The 18,788-nt window shown below is 63.4% G+C and overlaps 1 protein-coding gene across 1 annotated transcript; it reads left to right on the forward strand.

Annotated features, from left to right (window-relative positions):
* Positions 1–14,121: 14,121 nt before the first annotated feature.
* On the forward strand, positions 14,122–18,788 carry LOC136367279 (START domain-containing protein 10-like). Its single transcript, XM_066328800.1, has 6 exons — positions 14,122–14,286; positions 17,233–17,380; positions 17,467–17,570; positions 17,654–17,771; positions 17,927–17,979; positions 18,475–18,788. Exons 1-6 carry the CDS (start codon positions 14,122–14,124, stop codon positions 18,685–18,687), a joined length of 801 nt encoding a protein of 266 aa, XP_066184897.1. The 3' UTR covers positions 18,688–18,788.

An 18,788-nucleotide genomic window follows, 5' to 3' on the forward strand; every position in this document is an offset into this window, starting at 1 on the left:
TTGTAACATCCAAAAGTGGCAAAGCCCGAGTGACTGATGGGGCCGTGTGGCTGCAGATCGATGGGTGACGGCACGCGGTGTCACCGCTCGTGTTAGTGCCAAATTAAGCTGTTTACTCCAAGTTTCCCCACACAAGGAGAAGCCGGGGCTGGCACAGGGAGCAGAAGATGGATGGTGGTGCTCAAGGGCCCGGAGGGGGGATTTTTCCTGCCCTGACAGATAGTTTGGAACAACACCTTCCTCTCCTCATCTCCAGCTTTGGAAGGTGGAGCTGTGGTGAGGGGCCAGGGAGAGTGCCAGGAGTCCATCCGAGCATCCTGAGCACCAGGGATTGGGGCTCCTCCAAACATCCTAAGAGAGCCTGATGCCCCTGTCCCTTCTGTGACCAAAGTGTCCCCAAGGTCCTCCGGGACACGGTCCAGGTGGATCAGGAAAACAGCCATATCCCATCTGGACTCTCACTGAACTGACTGGTGTCCCCAACTTATCTGCACTGTCCTGGCATGTCCCTGCTGCAGGGGTTATCTCCAGTGTCCCTGTGTGTCTCTGTACAGGGGGATTCATCCCTGGTGTCCCTGGGTGAGGCCATCCAGGGCCATTTATCCCTGGCTGTCCTCAGCATTGATCCCTGCTGTACCTGGGTGTCCCTGCCTCGGGACATTGATCCCTGGGGTCCCTGAGCTCGGGGTTACTCTCCACATTCCTGTGCCAGCTGTTTATCTCCAGTGCCTGTGGCATTCCGAGATCCTCTGCCCCATCCTGCCCGAGGGCCCAGCCCTGCTCCGCGTCCTCTGGCCACCCGAGCCCCTCCCCATGGCTGGGACATGTTCCCCCTTTCATCTGGGGAGCTGTCGGCCAAGTGCCCATCCCCAGCAAAATCACAGGGAAGAGACCAAAAGGATCAGGGAATTCAGGTCAAACTCAGCCAGCACAGGAGGAACGCAGGGATGTCACACAGGAGAGCAGCAACATTTTCCAACCTGGTGATTCCAAGGTGGCTTTTCCCAAGCTGACCTTAATCTCTGCCTAGCACAGCCAGTGCCGGGCACCTCCCGGTGTCCCCAGCCCGGGGGTGCTGGCCTTTGGGACACGTGTGACAGCCGGGCACTGCCGAGAGCCGAGGGTGGCGGCGCCGGGGCTGCTCCTGCCTCCCGGAGAGGGCAGCGGGCAGAGGCGGGGGCCGGCAGCATCCACCTCATGCCTTTTAATAAAACATGAATTAGGTGCCAACGCGTATTAGATTCACTTCCCCGGTGACAGAAAATCAAAGGCTTCTCCCATCTTTTCTAGAGGCGCGTTCCTGATTGATCTGGAAGAAGCAGCTCAGTGCGAGGGAAGGAGTCTATACACACCGAAACAGCTCTTTAATTTCTTAATTTAATATCTGACACGTAAAGATTCTCATTAAGCCAGTCAATGAAGCCTGGAAATACAATTTTCGTGCAAACTGTCGCTATCATAACTTACACGAAACTTCAGATGGTGCCCTGTAAGCGGTGTGATTAAAACCATTCATCTTCCCTGGCAGCCGCCCGCTCCCGCAGCCCCGGGCCCGCCCCCGCCCCGTGCCCACCCCGGCCGGGCCCCGGCGGTGCCAGCGCGGCCGTGGGCACCCCCCGATGGTGGCTGCATCCTGCGGGATGCGGGGCAGGGCTGTGTGGAGAGGTGAGGGAAGGATCGCGGGCAGCTCCCACCAGGCACAGCCTCCACAGCGCGTCCCCGAGCCCTGGAATCTCCCCCATCGGGGCATGCGCAGGAGGGAGAGCTTCCCAAAGACACGCTAATTAGGCAAATTAATTCCTATTGAGTCGCAGCTCTTCGCTGCCTTAAAAGAGGAAGGGGAAAAAATAAATAAAGAAGCTACTTATTTCGGTGCTGATTAAATCCCGAATAACGAGACGTGGATTGGACCCGAGGCTGTTCCGTGGGAGGTGCCCCCACCGCAGAAGCGGTGCCCACCTGGCACAGAGCAAGGGGCAGGTCTGAGGTTTGCGCTGGGACACGAATCCTTCTCCTGCTGCTTGTCTCTCACATCCCCCGGTGCTGCCAGCGCCAGGCAGGGCCCGTGTTTGCTGGGCTCCTTCCTCCTCCATGGACTGAGGAAGAGGATGGTGAAGCTGTGTGGGCACAGGACACCATCCTGGCACATGGCTGAGCCTCAGGGTGCCCGCAAGAACCACTACGAGAGATCCGGGCAGGGGTCCCAGCCTCAGCACGGCCCGAGAGGGGATTAATCATTTTCTGCCTCTCTCACACTTCATCACCCTTCCCTGACCCAGCCCTGAGGAACACTTCAGCTCCAAGGAAACTGCAGGAACCTCCCAGAAGCTGGAAATCATTTCAGGACACCAGCTGGGAAAGAAAAGCCACCCCAGGGTCTCTGCAAAGGCTGGTGGGTCTGTGTCACTGCAGTGGGAGCAGGGAAGTGCTTCGCTGAACCCCAGAAAGATTCGGTTTGGGTTGGAAGGCACCTCAAAGTTCATCTCCTTCCACCTCCCACTGTCCCAGGCTGCTCCAAGCCCCAGTGCCCAGCCTGATCTTGGGCACTGCCAGGGATCCAGGGGCAGCCACAGCTGCTCTGGGCACCCTGTGCCAGCCCTGCCCACCCTCAGAGGTTCCTGTGCCATCAGTTGGTGTCCATCAAGCAGGAGATGGTGATGGGACTGGGGAAAGGGGCTCATGGACACCGTGTCCAGCTCTTGGGTCTCTGTCACCAGCCCAGTGCACCCAGCAAGGGTGACACTGGTGGGTGTTGGGTGTCACACGCTGTCCCCACACCCTAGCACTGCCCTCCTGCTGGGGAGGGGGCACATTCCAGATGGATTCCCCAGCCAAGGTCCAGCTGCCAAACCCGGAAACCGAAGGATGCTCCAGTGAGGTGGAGACTGGGAAGAGCCTGAAGCACTGGGATGTCCCCTGTGCTCTGACCCCTGGCACAGGATGGGGTGGCACCGGGACCACCTAAAGGCGTCCAGCTCTGCTCCCCAGGATGCCAGAGGTCCGTGCAGCTCCAGGGCAGAGGGAGGTGGACGAGTGGGCACCAGTAGGGTCACCCGGCTCCGCCACTTGCAGTGACTTTGACTCCAGCCCCTCAGTAGCGACCAAACGTGCCCCGCACCACCAGCACCCACCTCACCCCTCCGTGGCTCCTGCACCCGAGGGGCACCTTGTGGGTGCCCCAGGGGCTCCGGAGGGCGCGGTGCCTGCTCATCCTGCTGGCAGAGCCGCTTTCCTTGTCTCTCTCCCGCGTGTTATCTGGAGCCGTCGGAGCTGGCAGCTCCTGCCAGCGCTCGCGCAGCCTGACGTCGGCGCGGCTTGGAAGTGCGCGTGGCGTGTTTGATGTCAGGATTACCGGCTGGCTGTATTGTAAATGCTAAAATGAAATAAGAAGATTAGAGAAGAAAAGCGCCGCTCCGCAGCGCGCGCCTGCCGATTGCCTCCCTCCGGAGCCGCTGCCGAGGGCGGGGGGCGCGGGGGACCCGGCCCGCTGCCAGCCAGCCCCGCCGGGAAAGGGTTAAAGGCGGCCGGGCAGCTTCCAGAGGCGCTGGTGCTGCTGCCACCGAGCCGGGGGGAGAGGCGGTCGGAGCCCGTCCCACTCCCCGGGGTGCTGGGATTCTCTGGCTCACGTGAGTATCGCTGCTGTCACCCCCGGCTGGTGCTGGCAGCGCCCCCAGCCCTGTCCCCAGGGACACAGCACGGCGGGGTGACCAGGGGCTGGGTGACTGACTGCAGCCTCGCCGGGTGAGCTCTCCCAGGAATGAGGCACGGCCGCCTCCCAGCCTCGGGAGATGGTGTCGGGGGGAAAGGCTTGTGCTGCCTCAGAGGGGGGTGAGGACCCTCTGCAGCTCTTGTATGGGGAACCTGGGGGCTATCAAAGGGCAGCGTGGTGTTCTCATCTCCCTCCCGTGGGCAGCAGGACATTCCCGAGCCCAGCTCCAGCAGAGAATGGGAATCAGGGATCAGGAATGGGGGCAACTCCACGGCCCCTGCAGCTCCTGCTCCCCCCACAAGCCTCCACCACGGCCCTGCAGGAGAAAGCGTCAGAGGGAGGGAAGGAGGGAGAGCTGGCACAGGGTCAGGCCCTGCTGGGCCACTCTCCATCTCCTGCTGACAGCACCGTGCCCCGAGCCCTCTGCCGGCACCCCGGGGCCCAGATCCACGCACGCCGGCTCTCAGCAGGGCAGGGGAATTCAGCAGTAGCGTCATTAGTCTTTACTTTGAGCTGTGCCCTTGGCCGCAGCCTGGCAGAGCTGTGGGTTGTCGTGCTGGGCCCAGCGCTGGAGGAGGAGGAAGAGGAGGAAGATGAGCTGAAGCCACACCAGGACTGTCCCTGCGTTTTTTGTGCTGGCCCTGCAGCAGCGTGTGGGGCACGGGGCTCAGCCTCACACGCGGTGCCACATCCCTCCCGGCAGGATAAACCCTGGGCTCGCAGCTCCTCCCGCTAGGGCAGAGCACCTGCGGCACGAACGGCCCCGGCAGCGACCCCACCCAGCCACGGGACGGCTCATCCCCCAGGAATGCTGTGGTCACCCCCCCCCCCGCCCCGAGGCACCCAGGAGGAATACTGCGGGATCCCTGGTCACCCCCCTGGCACCCAGGAGGAATGTTGTGGGATCCCTGGTCACCCCCCTGGCACCCAGGACTGCATCCAGCAGCCGGTGTCCGGCAGCCAGGTACATCCCAGGCGCATCCCAGGCGCCGTGTCCATCTCTCGCCTGCTCCTGTTCCCTGCCAGCCCTGGAGCAAAGCAGGACAGCAGGAAGGGACCCTCCCTTTCCCGAGGAACAGGAGCGGGCTGGCAGCTGGCCCTGTGCCCGAGCCGTGCCGGTACCTTCTCTCCCGCATCTGTTCCCAATCAAAGCCTCATTTCAGCCCGCGAGAAGGTTTTTCTCCTCCTGCTAACGAACCCTATTGTTTTCCCGATGTTTTCCCGAGCTCGGGAGCAGCGGCTCGGCCCCTGCCGGTGCCAGCTCTGCTCAGACACGTGCGGGGAGAGCCTCGAGCGAAATCCTGCTCTGCTCCCTCCTGCCGAGATGGGAGCTGGATTCATCCCCAGGGCCGGGCTGCAGCGGGGAATGTGGGGCTGGTACCCCCCGGAGGGGGCGGCAGCTGCGGGCTTCACCCCTTTGCCCCTCAGTTTGGTGCTGGCAGCGCTCGGTGCCCGGGTTAATGTCCCCGCAGGGCTGCTGAGCAGGTGACACCCACCACGGCAGCCACACACATCCCCCATCGCCCCAGGCCCAGCCCAGCGTCACCCCAGGGCGGTGCAGACCCCGCTGCCCCCCCACGTCCCTCCGGATTTGCCAGGGATGGCCGGGGCTGGCTCTGTCCCCTGCGGGACTCACCCCTCCCATATTGCCGCGGGGCTTCTGTTGCTTCTACGTGCAATTAATGAGCTTTAATTGCCTGTAAACACATCCCCGGCAGCGCCAGAGCTGCCATGGGAAGGCGATGGAGTCGGGAAAAGGGAATGGGAAGAGGAAATCGTAGTAACTGTTGCTACGGCTGGACCCAGCATTCCCAAACTGGGGCTGTGGCATTGCCCAGCGCCGGGCAGGGGCACGGGGGTGTCAGCGCTGTCCCTGTGCCACCAACACCTCTGTGCCACAGCGCTGAGCCACACGGGGCTCAGGCATCCCACCGAGAGCCCCCGAGCTGGGATGTGACTGTGGCCGTGGTCCCACAGAGGGGCTGGGGGCACTGGGGAGGGCCCCTGCCGCCCCCTTCTCGCTGCGTTTTGGGTGTCACAGAGGGTCTGTAGGGCTGAGGACAGGGGGGTCCCTGTCCCACCCCTCTGGCTGTGTTTGAGGTCCCGCAGAGGGTCTGTAGGGCTGGGGCAGTGGGGAGGGGTCCGGGGAGGGGTCCCTGCCCTCTGTGTGTCCCCTCGCTGGACACGGACGTGGCTCTAATGAAGGCCCAAAGGCGGTGGCAGGGGGAGGGCGCTGTAAATGCCCTGTAAATGTAAATTTTCTAGCTCAGTGCCCTGAAACTCTCCCTGTCGCTGGGGCACAAATACCACAAGCAGCGCATTTTAATCGCCCGGAGAGATCCCTGCCCCCATCGCGGCTCCTGGCTCTGCCCCCTGGCACAGCACGGGGTGGCACTGGGTGTCCAGCACTGCTCCCCGAGGTGCCACCGCGGCTCGCGGACTGATGTCACACCAGCACAGGAGTGACACCACCTCTGTCCTGAGTGGGCACTGCGCGGGTGGCATCACACGGGACACATCGCTCGGCCAGGGATGGGAGGGGGCCCGAGGTGCCCCTCAGTGGCCACGGAGACCTGGACAAGGCCGAGGAGTGGCCCAGGAGGTTTAACAACACCAAGTGCTGGTGCTGTCCCCGGGTTGGGGCGATCCCTGGGTCAATCGAGGCTGCGGTGAGCAGCTGGAGCAGCCCTGGGAGAGAGACCTGGGGGTCCTCAGGGTGAGAGCTGGATCTGCCCTGATCCAGAACCACCCGTGGGCAGCAGTGGAGGGGGGATTGTGCCCCTGTGCTCAGGTGAGAGCCCACCTGCAGAGCTGCCCCAGCCCCGGGGCCCAGCACAGGAAGGAGCTGGAGCTGCTGGAGCCAGGCCAGAGGAGGCTCCAGGATGAGCAGAGGGATGGAGCAGCTCTGCTGGCAGGAAAGGCTGCGAGAGCTGGGATTCTTCACCTGCACAGGAGAAGCTTTGGGGTGAGCTCAGTGTGGCCTTGCAGGGCCTGAAGGAGCTGCAGGAAACATGGAGAGAGACAATTTCCAAGGGCTGGAGTGCCAGGACCCAGGGAATGGCTTCCCACTGCCAGAGGGCAGGGCTGGGTGGGAGATGGGGCAGGAATTGTTCCCTGGCAGGGTGGGCAGGGCTGGCACAGGGTGCCCAGAGCAGCTGTGGCTGCCCCTGGATCCCTGGCAGTGCCCAAGGCCAGGCTGGACACTGGGGCTTGGATCACCTGGGACACTGGGAGGTGTCCCTGCCATGGCAGGGGTGGGATGAGAAGAGCTTTCAGCAGGTTTCAGCGCTGCAATCCAAGGAAGTTTTGCCCTCCGGGCTGGGTGTGGGAGCAGCGGGAGCAGCGGCAGCCGGAGCGACACCGCGCCCGCGCCGGAGATAAGTTCCTGCCGCAAAGTTTCTTTCCCTGCTAATTTTCTGATTAGCCCCTGTCTGATGCGACGGCAGCAGCGCTCCACGGAGCTTATTCCGAGGCGGCGTAATCTTTGTAAGCAGCGCGGAGGGGCAGGGCCGGCGCTGAGCTCCGGCAGACACAGCCCCCGTCGGGAGGTAATAACTCTTCAGGGACTGACAAGCCGCCGGGAGGGCTGTGGAAATCCTTTCTGCGGATGAGCCGAGAGGATTCTCCCGCTATCCCCCTAAAGCCTGCGTGTCACCTAGTCCAATAAAAGGCATTATCGGGAAGGTGGGATTTTGTTCTGGCGTATCTGGGGCCTCCAGCCCAGCCCCGGCTCGGCTGGTTTTGCATGAGAACGGGGGAGGGTTAGGGCACGGTGGGTGCTGGGCGCTGCCTCCGGGGATGCTGATGGGTGGGGAGCTCCAACCCATTTTCCGTGCCTGCTCTCCATCCTGCATTTTCACTGGCGCCCTGCAGCACCCAGCCCTGCACCCAGGGTGGCTCCTGCCCTGGAATGGCAGCAGGACCCAGCACTGGATCCCAGCCCACCCACTCTGCCTCCGGGGGGCCCGGGGGGTTCGGGGGGCTCGGAGCAGCCGGGTGGAGCCGGCCTCTTTAGGATGCCTCAGCTTCATCCTGCTCCACCCTTCAGCCCAGGGCGATCCTGGTAACCTCAGCCTGGCTCTGGGGAGGGCGTTCCCCGGGCTGGGGTTATCCCCCCGCAGAAGGACAGAGCTCAGGGTGCAGGATGTCACTCTGGGGTGGTCCCGGCTGTCCCCATGTCCCCTGGATCCTGCACCCCGCAGGAAATGCCACATCCCCAGGGACGGGGCGGGTACCAGGGCATGACAACCAGCCGTGCCCACACCCGGAGGGGACACCAGCCCTAACTCCTGAGCCAGCAGGGGCTTCCCTGCGGCCACCCAGCCTGTCACAGCCCCGGGAGGAGGGGACCAGGCGCGTGCAGGCCCGGCGGCGGGAGCACCCACGCCTGCTGCGCCTGGCTAATTTACTGTGTCGCTGTGCGCCGCGCTAGCCAATAACTTTGAAATGATGTGGAGATTTGCAGCCAAACCTTCTCATAAAGAGATTTAGGAGGGTGACAAAGATAATTAAACATCCTTCCCCGAGTATTGACTTGCAGCTGAAAGGGGAAAAAATAACTACATTTTTCACAGTCCTTTTAAATCATCCTGATGCCCGGCTGGGGCTCTGTGCAAATAAGCCTTGGCCTGGCAGCCGCGGGGCTGTGGGTGCCAAATCCCTGCCTGCCGGCACGGGAATCATGTGGGGGAGCAGGGAGGGAGTTTGGGGAGCCAGGGGTGGGGCAGGGGCCCAGGATGGGCAGGGAGGGATGCTCCAGGGCAAAGAAAAAGGGGGGACATGAGCCTGTCCCCTGAGCAGCCCTGAGCTAAAACAAGGAGCAGGGGGGGACAGGAGAGACAGGAAAGGGGGGACACAGGGTCACAGGACAGGGACAGGAGGGAAGTGGCAGCTGTTGAGGACAGGAAGGAGTGACAGAGGGTACACGGGGACTCAGGAGATGAATCACAGCACGGCTTGGGTTGGAGGGGTCCTTAACGCCCATCTCATCCCAACCCTCCAGTGGATGGAGTCACACCACCCACGGGACCTTCTGAGCCCCCCGCAGTGGGACAGAGCTGCTGTGGGACCCCGGGGAGCCCACCCCGCTCACTGCCCTCCCCGGGGCTCCCGAGGGCAGAGCTGAGGCCAAACCTCATTGCATGGGTGAGCAGGAAAAGGCCACCTCACCCTTCCCCGCCCCTGCGGGCAGTGCCAGCCGCTGGGAATGTGCCTGGCAGCCTCCTGGCACACCCTCTCGTGTTGCTCTGCCAGCTGGGACCCAGCAGGGCTGGACAGCCCAGGACTGTGCGGGGCAAGCCCCCCACACACAGAGACACTTCCCCTGACACCAGAAACTCCCGAAGCGGCAACGAAAGCTCCGTGTTGGAGCTGGAGGTCGCAGGTGCAGGATGTCCCCGCTCTGTCCCCTCCCTGGGAGGGCTCGGGGTGCCCGCGGTTGGGCTGTTCGGAGCTGCCAGGAGCAGCAGAGATGCAATGGCAGCTCCAGGTGCCAGCATGGAGGAGGAGCAGAAAAATTTCCGGGAAATTTTCATTCTACCCTGTGTTTAACAGTGGAATTTACGGAGAGCATCCCCCCTCAGCCGAGCTGGTGACATGTGGAGCTGCTGGTGGCCTCCGGGGAGCCCTGCTCCTCCCCGTCCCTCGGCTTGGTCCTTTCCCCGGCCGCTCCCCGGGGCTGGCCGTGTCGCTGTCGTCCGTGGAGCACGCGTGACACCCAGTGGGCGAGCACCAGACTGCACGCGCGGGTCCCCGGGCACGGGGGCGCTGGCCTGGGGCTGTCGCCTGTGTGGGGGACAGGGTTTTCCTGCAGGGAATGGGGTGGCACTGCCCGATGGGTTTGTAGGTGGGTTTTATCTTGTTGGGCTGGATGGGGGCAGAACAGGAGAGGCCCCAACGCTGTCGGGTCTCTCTGGGGTCTCCGCAGGACCTAGTGGGTCCTGTAATTTGGGGGTTTTGGGGTCTCACTGGGGCTCTGGGGTCTCTGCAGGCACTCAAGGGTCCCTGCAGCTCAGAGCTCTGGGGTTTCTCCAGGTACCCAGGGTCCCTGCAGATTTGGGGCTCACCACGGCTCTGGGGACCCACTGGGGCTCTGGAATCTCTCTAGGATATTGTCCTTGTCACTTTGAGGTCCCATTTGGGTCTCCAGGGTCACTGCAGCCCCATGGCTCTGGTGGCACTGCGGCTCTGGAGTCTCCCTGGGACCCCCGGGGCCTCTGCAGCCCCAAGGTTTTGGGATCTCCCCAGAGCCTCAGTGGGCTCCTGCAGCCCTGGGACTCCAGTTCCTGAAGTCCTGGGACTGAGCCCACACTCAGCTCCAGGGGTTCCTGTGGGCCTTTGGGATCTCCCCCTGCAGCCCCAGAGTGTTCGATGCCTTGTACCACTCCCGGGTCAGGATCTCGCTTTTCCCTTCTTTTCCTGCCTCTGTCTGTGCCCCTCACAGACCCTGACGTCTCTCAGGTATTTACCACCCTGGGACCATCCCCACCTCCCAGCCCCATCTCCTGAGGCAGCTCTAACCCTTCCTGGCTGCTCCAGCTGGATTTCTCTGGGATGAGAAACTCTCAGCCCATCTTTTGCTTTTCCTCCCGACTCTCTTGTTCATTCCCCTGGGGATAAACCCTGATAGAACGAGGATCTGAGGGGAGTCAGTGCTGTGGTTCACAGCAAGCCAAAGCAGAGCCGTTTTCTGTAGGAAAAAACATTTTCATTCCAATTTGCAAAGGCTTTCAAAGGCAATTCTCGGAGGAGCAGAGTGGTCGCCGTGGAGGGGATTGGATGTTCTTCTCCAGCTCTGGAGAGGCTGGAAGCTCGTCCTGCTGAGGCATCCAAGCTCATTAATAGAGCTGTGAACACCCACATGCAATGCCCTGCAACTCCACTCCCAGCATGGAAATCCCACATCCCAGCTCTGGAGTCTGGAGAGACTCTTGGGGGGTTTCAAATTGACCTGGAGAAGGAAAAGAGGAGCAGGAGGGGGAAGGGACAAGTAGGACCCAGCCAGGACAGAGCTGGGTGCTGCTCACTGTGCCCCAAGCATGGCCTGACCCCACCAGGCTCCCCTCAGGGCATGGAGGGATCCCTGGAGCTGCTGGTGTGACAGTCCCCTGTGTCATCCCCACACGGGGACAGCGTGGCCAAGAGCAGGATCCTGCTGCTCACAGCAGCCCTGGCCAGCCCAGGGAACGGAGCTCCAGCTCCTGGGATGGGAAGGGTGGGACTGTTTGACCTCAAGGGCACATCACAAAACTGCCTCTGAGACCAAAGAACATTGTCATCCCAGCATGGTTTGGGTTGGAAGAGATCTTAAAACTCATCTCATCCCACCCCCTGCCATGGGCAGGGACACCTCCCACTGTCCCAGGCTGCTCCAAGCCCCAGTGTCCAGCCTGGCCTTGGGCACTGCCAGGGATCCAGGGGCAGCCACAGCTGCTCTGGGCACCCTGTGCCAGGGCCTGCCCACCCTGCCAGGGAACAATTCCTGCCCAATCTCCCATCCAGCCGTGCCCTCTGGCAGTGGGAAGCCATTCCCTGGGTCCTGTCCCTCATCCCTTGTCCCCAGTCCCTCTCCAGCTCTCCTGGAGCCCCTTTAGCCCCCAGAAGGGGCTCTGAGCTCTCCCTGGAACCTTCTCCTCTCCAGGTGAGCACCCCCAGCTCTCCCAGCCTGGCTCCAGAGCAGAGGGGCTCCAGCCCTGGGAGAAGCTCTGTGGCCTCCTCTGGGCTCATCCAGCAGGTCCATGGTCACTGAAGAGAAGTTAAACAAGATGTGACAGAGGCAGCATTAACTTGTGGCTCTCTATTGACTACACTGCCCTTCCTCCTCCCATGGGGAGCCCTCAGCAGCCCTACCCGGATCCAAACCTTGGCTCCAGAAGAGCCAGAGGTGGTGAAGGGGTTGGTTGGAGCCCTGAGTGTTTCCAAGTGTGACAAGGAACCCAGCTGAGCCCCGCTGGTGGCCTGCAGTGGGACGTGATGGTGACCAGCCAGCTCCTGGGTGGCTGTGCAGTTTTCCAGCCTGAGCACTGACCCCACGGGCTGCTGCAGAAGGGAAGAAAGAACTTTCCATTCAAGTTTCCAGCTGGAAGAGCCAGGGAGAGAAATGTTCCCATGTCTCGGGTGCAGAGCAGGGCTGGTTCCACCTCAGTGGTGCTGTGCAAGCAGCTGCTCCTTCCCACGGAGCCTGGGGGGCTCCTCCATCCCCACACTGCAGTGCCCTCCCTGCTTTCACCCCATGGACACGCTTTGGGGCTCCAGAGCCCCCAGCCCCGGCTCCTGCCCACCCCACACACCCACGAGGCCTCTCCAGGTGTGTCTGGGTGACAGTGTCCCCCTGCACAGGGACACCTCACACACCCCATGGCACACCGCAGCAGGGGCCAGGCAGCTCGGGGTCATAAATCTGCCCGGCCAGACCTGCTCCCTGCAGCCCCAAGGCCACCCCAAGGTCTTTCCAACCGGGATCTGCCCCTCCCACTGCGGCAGCTCTTTAACCGAGCGTGGCACTCGCAGCTCTGCCCTGGAGCGGCCCAGGCTGGGAGCACGGCCCCAAGGAGAGTCTGTGTGCCTGCAGGAGCAGCCACAGGCAGCCCTCTGCCCCAGCAAGGCTCTGGGGGCAGCTGCTGCTCTCCAGCTTTCTCCCTGCTCGGCTTTCCATGAGTTTTTCCCCATGTCTCAGTGCCCAGGTGATGCTGGTCCCAGGGTCAGCACTGGGGCTGTTCCCAAACCTCAGCACCGGGTTGGATGAGGAGAGAATTCAACCCTTGTCTTACAGGTGAGGCTAATCCAGGGGAAGGGGTGTGAGAGTTGCAGAGCCTCATTCCAGGTGGACTTCAAGAACCCCAAAATTCTGGTCAAGAGAAACCTCGTTCATGGACATCAACAAGATGGGCAAGATAACCTGAGGTTTCAGGCAGGCTGGAGACCAAGGGGCTGGAATTTTCACTTTCCCAGTGAAAAGAACTGGGAAAAGGTCCTGGATAAGGTTCTGGACTGGAGGATGGGCAAATGGCACAAGCTGCATCCTGAGCAGCATGAGGAGGATCTGCCCCAGCGTGGGGCCGCTGTGCAGCACCAGGGAACCACAGGCTCTGTGCTCAGGGTGGTTCCCAGTCCAGGGAGAGACGGAGGGGATGGAGGGGATGGAAAAGAGTAGCAGGTGCTGCTGGCAGGGCTGGAGCCTCGGGCTGGGATCTACCAGCACTCTGCAGGTGCACTGGGGACAGAGCCAGCCCCTCTCGGCAGCGCACAGCTGGCACCAAAGGACAAGGGACACTCATTGCACCTTCAGGCTGGGCAGTCAAATTGATATTTTACCCTGGGGAGGTGGCACAGCTGTGGGACTGAGGTAGGCCGGTCCATCCTTGCAGGCTGGGTCAAGCCATGGGTGACCTTTCCTGTGCTGGTGGTGTCCTGCTCACGGTGGGATGGGGCTGTACTGGCCCCGGGGTGCATCGTGAGCCCAGCAAGGGGCAGTCTCCCCCTCCCTAATTCCTTCCCTCCCCATGGCCGAGCTGCTCCAGGCTCAGGACACGCCGGGAGCCGGGCCCGTGTGCGCTGGGCCGTGCCCGCAGCCCAGGGCCGCTCTGGCCCGCATCCCGCATCCCGCATCCCACATCCCACATCCCACATCCCGCATCCCACATCCCGCATCCCACATCCCGCATCCCGCATCCCGCATCCCGCATCCCTCATCCCGCATCCCGCATCCCACATCCCGCATCCCGCATCCCGCATCCCACATCCCGCATCCCACACCCCGCATCCCACATCCCACACCCCGCATCCCACACCCCACATCCCACACCCCGCATCCCGCATCCCACATCCCGCATTCCACATCCCGCATCCCGCATCCCGCGTCCCGCATCCCGCATCCCACGGCTGCCGCAGCCCGGTGCCGCCAGGCCCGGCCGCTGCTCCCGCCATCAGCTGATCCTCCCAGGCAGCCGCTGCTGCCAAGTCAGGCACAGAGATTGCCCGAGAGGGCTGAGGGGACAGCGGCGGTGGCAGCACGGGGGGCTCGGGGAGCCGGGGCCAGCTGTGCCCTGAAAGCCGAGCCACCTGCGCGCTGCTACCTGCTGAATAATAGAGGAGCTGACAGGCAGCGGAGAGAAATGTGATGCTGGTGAGCCAGCCCGGAGAGACATCCGAGCTCCCGGCAGCTGCCAGAGCAACTGCGGCCAAGGAGCCTGCGGCCCCCGCGGCGTGGCCGGCTGCTGCCTGCGGCGCTCGGCCCGTCCCGCCGGGCCCCGGCCCGCTCCGGGGGCACGGGCTCGGGGCTGGCACCGTGATGTGAGCTGCGGCCGGCACGGAGCCAGGCAGAGCTCAAGGGCAGAGCTGGGTTTGCCGGCAGGTGAGGCAGAGGCTGCCCGCAGGCAGTGCCCGCGCCCGCGGGGCAGCGGCAGCTCAGCCCCATGTCCAGAGGAGCGGAGATGGTTTATATCCCGGACGACTCCGACTTCAGCTCCTTCAGGGATCAGTGCGAGAGCCTGGAGGGCTGGCACTGTCGGTACAACAAGGCTGGCGTGACCGTGTGGAGTCAGGGCCAGGAGGAAAGCTGCACCGTGCAGAAAATCAAGGTAAGCAGACTCTTCCCCGCCCCGGCCGTGTGCCCGGCGGCTCCCGAGGGTCCCGGGGGACTGCTCCGTGCTGGAGAAGCGCAGTCCGGCCTGCCTGGGGGTGTTTCTGCCCCGAGCTCCCGGGCTGGCAGGGTTAGAACTCCCCGGGGCCTCACCTGCCGGGCTGGCCGCAGCCTCGGGCCGTGTGGGCACACGTGGCGCTGCCCCCGATGCCGGCACAGGCGGGAAGGCCCCGGGATCAGTTACATTATGGAGATGGCCTTGCCGGGAGCCCCCGGGCACGAGACGGCCTCAGGGACTCATCCCTGGTGTCCTTTACCCGGCTCTGCCATCCTGGGACACATCCTCCCGGGATGAGATCCCGTGGGAGCCCCGGGTGCTGTTTTGGGAGGTTTGTGGCTTGCCAGGGGCTGGACCTGGGGTGCTGCAGAGGGACAAGGAGATTCAGCCATCTCTCAGGTACCTTGTTGTTCATCTACAGAGCCCCAGTGACAGGTGACCCTGGGCACAGCAGGGTGACAGAAGTGGCTGCAGGGTGCAGCACCATGGTGGGTGTCACGGGCTTTGGCTTTTCTGGTCACCAAGAATGCCGACTGCTGGGCAGGGATGGGATGTGCCAAAGCGAGGAGAGGGTAGAGATATCCACACCCCGCAGCAGGACAGCCCAGCTGCTGGGGAGCCTTCAGCCAGCAGTGTCAGGGGAGCTGGCACGGCCTGGAGAGCAGGGAAAGCACGGGGTGATGAGGAGGAGGGAACAGCACTCTGGAAGAGGCTCTCCCAGCGCTGTCCTGAGCACAGAGCACCCAGCAGCGCCTCTCCTGCAGCCAGGGGCACGAGGAGGAGCTGGGCACACACCGCTGCCGTGGACAGACACCCTTGGGGCCAGGGGGAGGAGCAGGAGCAGCACTCTCGGCAGAGCTGCAGCTCCAATACACATTTCCCTGCTGCCATGAGCCAGGGAAGAGCTGCTGCAGCTGGATCAGGGAGCATTTAAACCAGCTGGGCATGCACAGGACCGGGGGTGCTGAGGAGGCAGGCCAACACCTCTTGGAAAATCCTGGTGACTGCAGCACGTCCCTGACCCTGGGAAGAGGCAAACGTCGCATTCCTCTCCCAAAAGGAAGCTCTGGGCCACTGTGGGCGGCTGTGTCACCTCCATCCACGGAAGGGCACGGAGAATTTCTCCTGGAAGCCGTGTCCGGAAGGAGGAGGGCAGTGGTGACAGCAGCAAGGACCGGCCAAGGGTAACTGATGCCTGAGCAGCCTGAATGTCGCTGCAAGGGGAGGTCTGCCTCTCTGGGTGTGGCAGACCCCGGACAGGGCTTTCCTGCAGTCTCCGTGCTGCCACGTCACTGAGATCTGCACTGGAGAGGTGGATGTTGCTCCGAGGGACCAGGACAGGCTGGCAGAATGCCCTGGAGTCCAGCCAAGGTCCAGCTTTCAGCCTGGCAGAGGGGCTGCAGTTCTGTCCCCCTGCCACCGCTGAGCCCCACGGAGAGGGGGCCCAGGCAGGTCCAGGGCAGTCGGGGACCATCACCCAGCCTGGCCCCGTGCAATAATGGGATTTTCTGTGTCCTGGGCAGGGGCTGGGCATGGTGCGGGGGTTGTCACTGCCCCAAAATATGGGATGGAGGATGCCACCCAGTCCGAGCTTCACAGCTCTCTTGGGGTCAGAAGAGCCTCAATCTGTCCATTAACTGAGAGAGTTAATTAACCCAGAGATTCCCTGAACCTCTGGGACTTTGGATTTTTTTCCACCTGAATTCCCTGTGGATGGGTGTGGGCTCTGAGCCTTCCCCATCCCAGCTGCCGTGCCTGGCAGGGCTGTTCACCCGAGGCTGGAGGGGGACGGTGGACAGGCTTTAGTGGGGAATTTGGGGGTGCAAGGCTGCGATGGCCCCTCTGTGACAACCGGAGTTTCCAGGAGGCCCATGAGCTCCACCTGCAGCTGGAAAAATCCCTCACCCCGCATCAGCAGCACCTCCAGACCTCGCTGGGAGGGTGCAGCCGGGGAGGGGGAGCAGCAGGATGGGGCTGGGTGCTCCCACCCTCGCCCCGGTGCCCCGGGCACTGCAGCAGCTCTCCGAGCCCGGCCCGGGCACGAGTCCAGCCCGCCGGGCACAAACCAGGCCCGGGCCCCGGGGAAAGCTTGCCCGAGATTGATGGCACCTGCCGCGCTCAGGGGCAGCTCCGCTTACACGGCACCTCATCAAAGATGCAAGGGCTCTAAAGAGGAGCAGATGACATCTCCCTCCTCCCGGCGCTGAGAGGAGCAGGGCGGCCGCCTTCATCAATAATGCACGGCTGGTGCGGCAGGGCAGCTCCGCGGCTCCGGTTACAGCCGGGCCCGACGGCCCCTGGGGACCCGACAGCCCCCCGGGAGCGGACCCGACACTCCCCGGGAGCCGACAGACCCCCGGGAGCGGACCCGACACCTCCCCGGGACCCGACACCTCCCCGGGAGCCGACACCTCCCCGGGAGCCGACAGACCCCCGGGAGCGGACCCGACACCTCCCCGGGAGCCGACAGACCCCCGGGAGCAGACCCGATAGGCTTTAGTGGGGAATTTGGGGATGCAAGATCGCGATTGCCCCTCTGTGACAACCGGAGTTTCCAGGTCTTTGAGCTCCACCTGCAGCAGGAAAAAGCCCCCGGGAGCCGACCCCACACCCGGACCGTAGTGAAGGCACCCCTTAGCTTGCCCTGCAAGGACATGGGGTAGGGACAGGCATCAAAGCCTGGAGCATCTGTTTGAGGGCAGAGGGTCGTTCTGGCCCCGCTCTGGCTGCAGCAGCGGCGGCTCCGGGGCTGTCCTGCAGCAGGCACGTGTCATCCCGTGTGCGGAGCATCCTCCACGGCACAGGGACACGGGGCAGCCCAAAGTGCTCGTCCCCGGGCGGGCACAGCTCCGGGGCTGGGTGCTGCCCCTGCTCCTCTCCCCACAGACCCGCATCTCCTGCAAGGACGTCCCTGCCGAGACCCTCTATGACGTGCTGCACGACACCCGCTACCGCAAGAAATGGGACTCCAACATGATCGAGACCTACGACATCGGGCGCCTCACCGTCAACGCTGATGTGGGATACTACTCCTGTGAGCAGCCCCTGAGACCCCCGTGCCCCCTCCCCACGCCCCCCTGAGTGTGTGTGGGGGCTGGGGGTAACGGGATCTGCCCGCAGGGAAGTGCCCGAGCCCCCTGAAGAACCGGGATTTCGTCACGCTGCGCTCCTGGCTGCCCCTGGGCAATGACTACATGATCATCAACTACAGCGTCAAGCACCCGGTGAGCCCCCGGCTGCCCCCAGCGCTGCCCGCGGGCACGGGCAGGGCTGGGCAGGCTCTCAGGTGCCCGGCATCTCTCCGCAGAAATACCCGCCCCGGAAGGATTTCGTCAGGGCCGTGTCCCTGCAGACCGGGTACCTGATCAAGGCGAACGGGGACGGCGCCTGCATCCTCTATTACCTCACCCAGGTGGACCCTCGCGGTGAGTGCCCGCGGGAGGGGACGGGGCACCCAGGCACCCACGAGTGGGGGCAGCCCAAGGAAGAAGGGGTGCCCAGCCCAGCGCTGGGGGCTCCGCAGGCTCCTGGTGCCTCCCCGGGGCTGGCTCTGCTTCTGAGTGACTTTGGCCTCTCGCAGGGTCGCTGCCAAAGTGGGTGGTGAACCGCGTGTCCCAGTTTGTGGCTCCGAAGGTAAGGAGGGGGATGGGTGGTGGAGGTCAAAAGCAGCAGGGATGAGCTGCCCAAATTACCCCTGGGTAGGGGCAGGATGGGTGACCCAGGGCCCACAGGGTGGGTGCTGTATGACCGAGGGCTCTGAGGATGGATGCTGGATGACCCAGAACTCACGGGAGAGGTGCTGGGAGACCCAGAGCTCACAGAACAGGTGCTGGGTGACCCAGGACCTGCAGGACAGGTGCTGGGGTGCTCCAGAGCTCACAGGATGGGTGCTGGGTAATCCAAGGCTCACAGGATGGGTGCTGGGTAATCCAAGGCTCACAGGATGGGTGCTGCATGACCTAGAGCTTGCAGAATGGGTGCTGAGTGATCCAGGGCCCCCAGGATGAGTTCTGGGTGACACAAAGCATGCACTGGACACATTTTTGGGGCAACCAGGCCCCCAAAACCTGCAGTGGGGGAGCTGGGAGCTGTGCCCACAGCCCAGCCCCAGCCCCGCTGTGCCCACAGGCGATGAAGAAGATCTACAAGGCTGGGCTGAAGTACCCGGAGTGGAAGCGCCGGCACGACCCCGAGTACAAGCCCTGGGTGTTCCCCGAGCAGAACACGCTGCCCAGCGTGAGCCTGGCCGAGCTCTCCGTGCAGCACGCCGATTCCCTGGAAAACATCGACGAGACCGGGCTGCCCGAGGAGCACCTGAGCACCAGTGACCACGAGTCCTGAGCCCTCTGCGCAGGGAAACGCCCTCAGCACAGAGCCTTGGCACCCAGGGGGCGCAGCTGGCGATTTGGCTCCCTGCTTCCCAATAGTCACATCTGCTCTCC

The sequence above is a fragment of the Sylvia atricapilla genome, chromosome 14, assembly GCF_009819655.1.
Source record: "Sylvia atricapilla isolate bSylAtr1 chromosome 14, bSylAtr1.pri, whole genome shotgun sequence".
In the NCBI taxonomy this organism is placed as follows: domain Eukaryota; kingdom Metazoa; phylum Chordata; class Aves; order Passeriformes; family Sylviidae; genus Sylvia; species Sylvia atricapilla.

Coding starts and splice junctions, on each gene's coding strand:
- LOC136367279 (XM_066328800.1), top strand. CDS start 14,122: ATGTCCAGAGGAGCGGAGATGGTTTATATCCCGGACGACTCCGACTTC. Junction 17,381..17,466: donor TGATGTGGGATACTACTCCT/GTGAGCAGCCCC, acceptor ATCTGCCCGCAG/GGAAGTGCCCGAGCCCCCTG. Junction 17,772..17,926: donor CACCCAGGTGGACCCTCGCG/GTGAGTGCCCGC, acceptor GGCCTCTCGCAG/GGTCGCTGCCAAAGTGGGTG.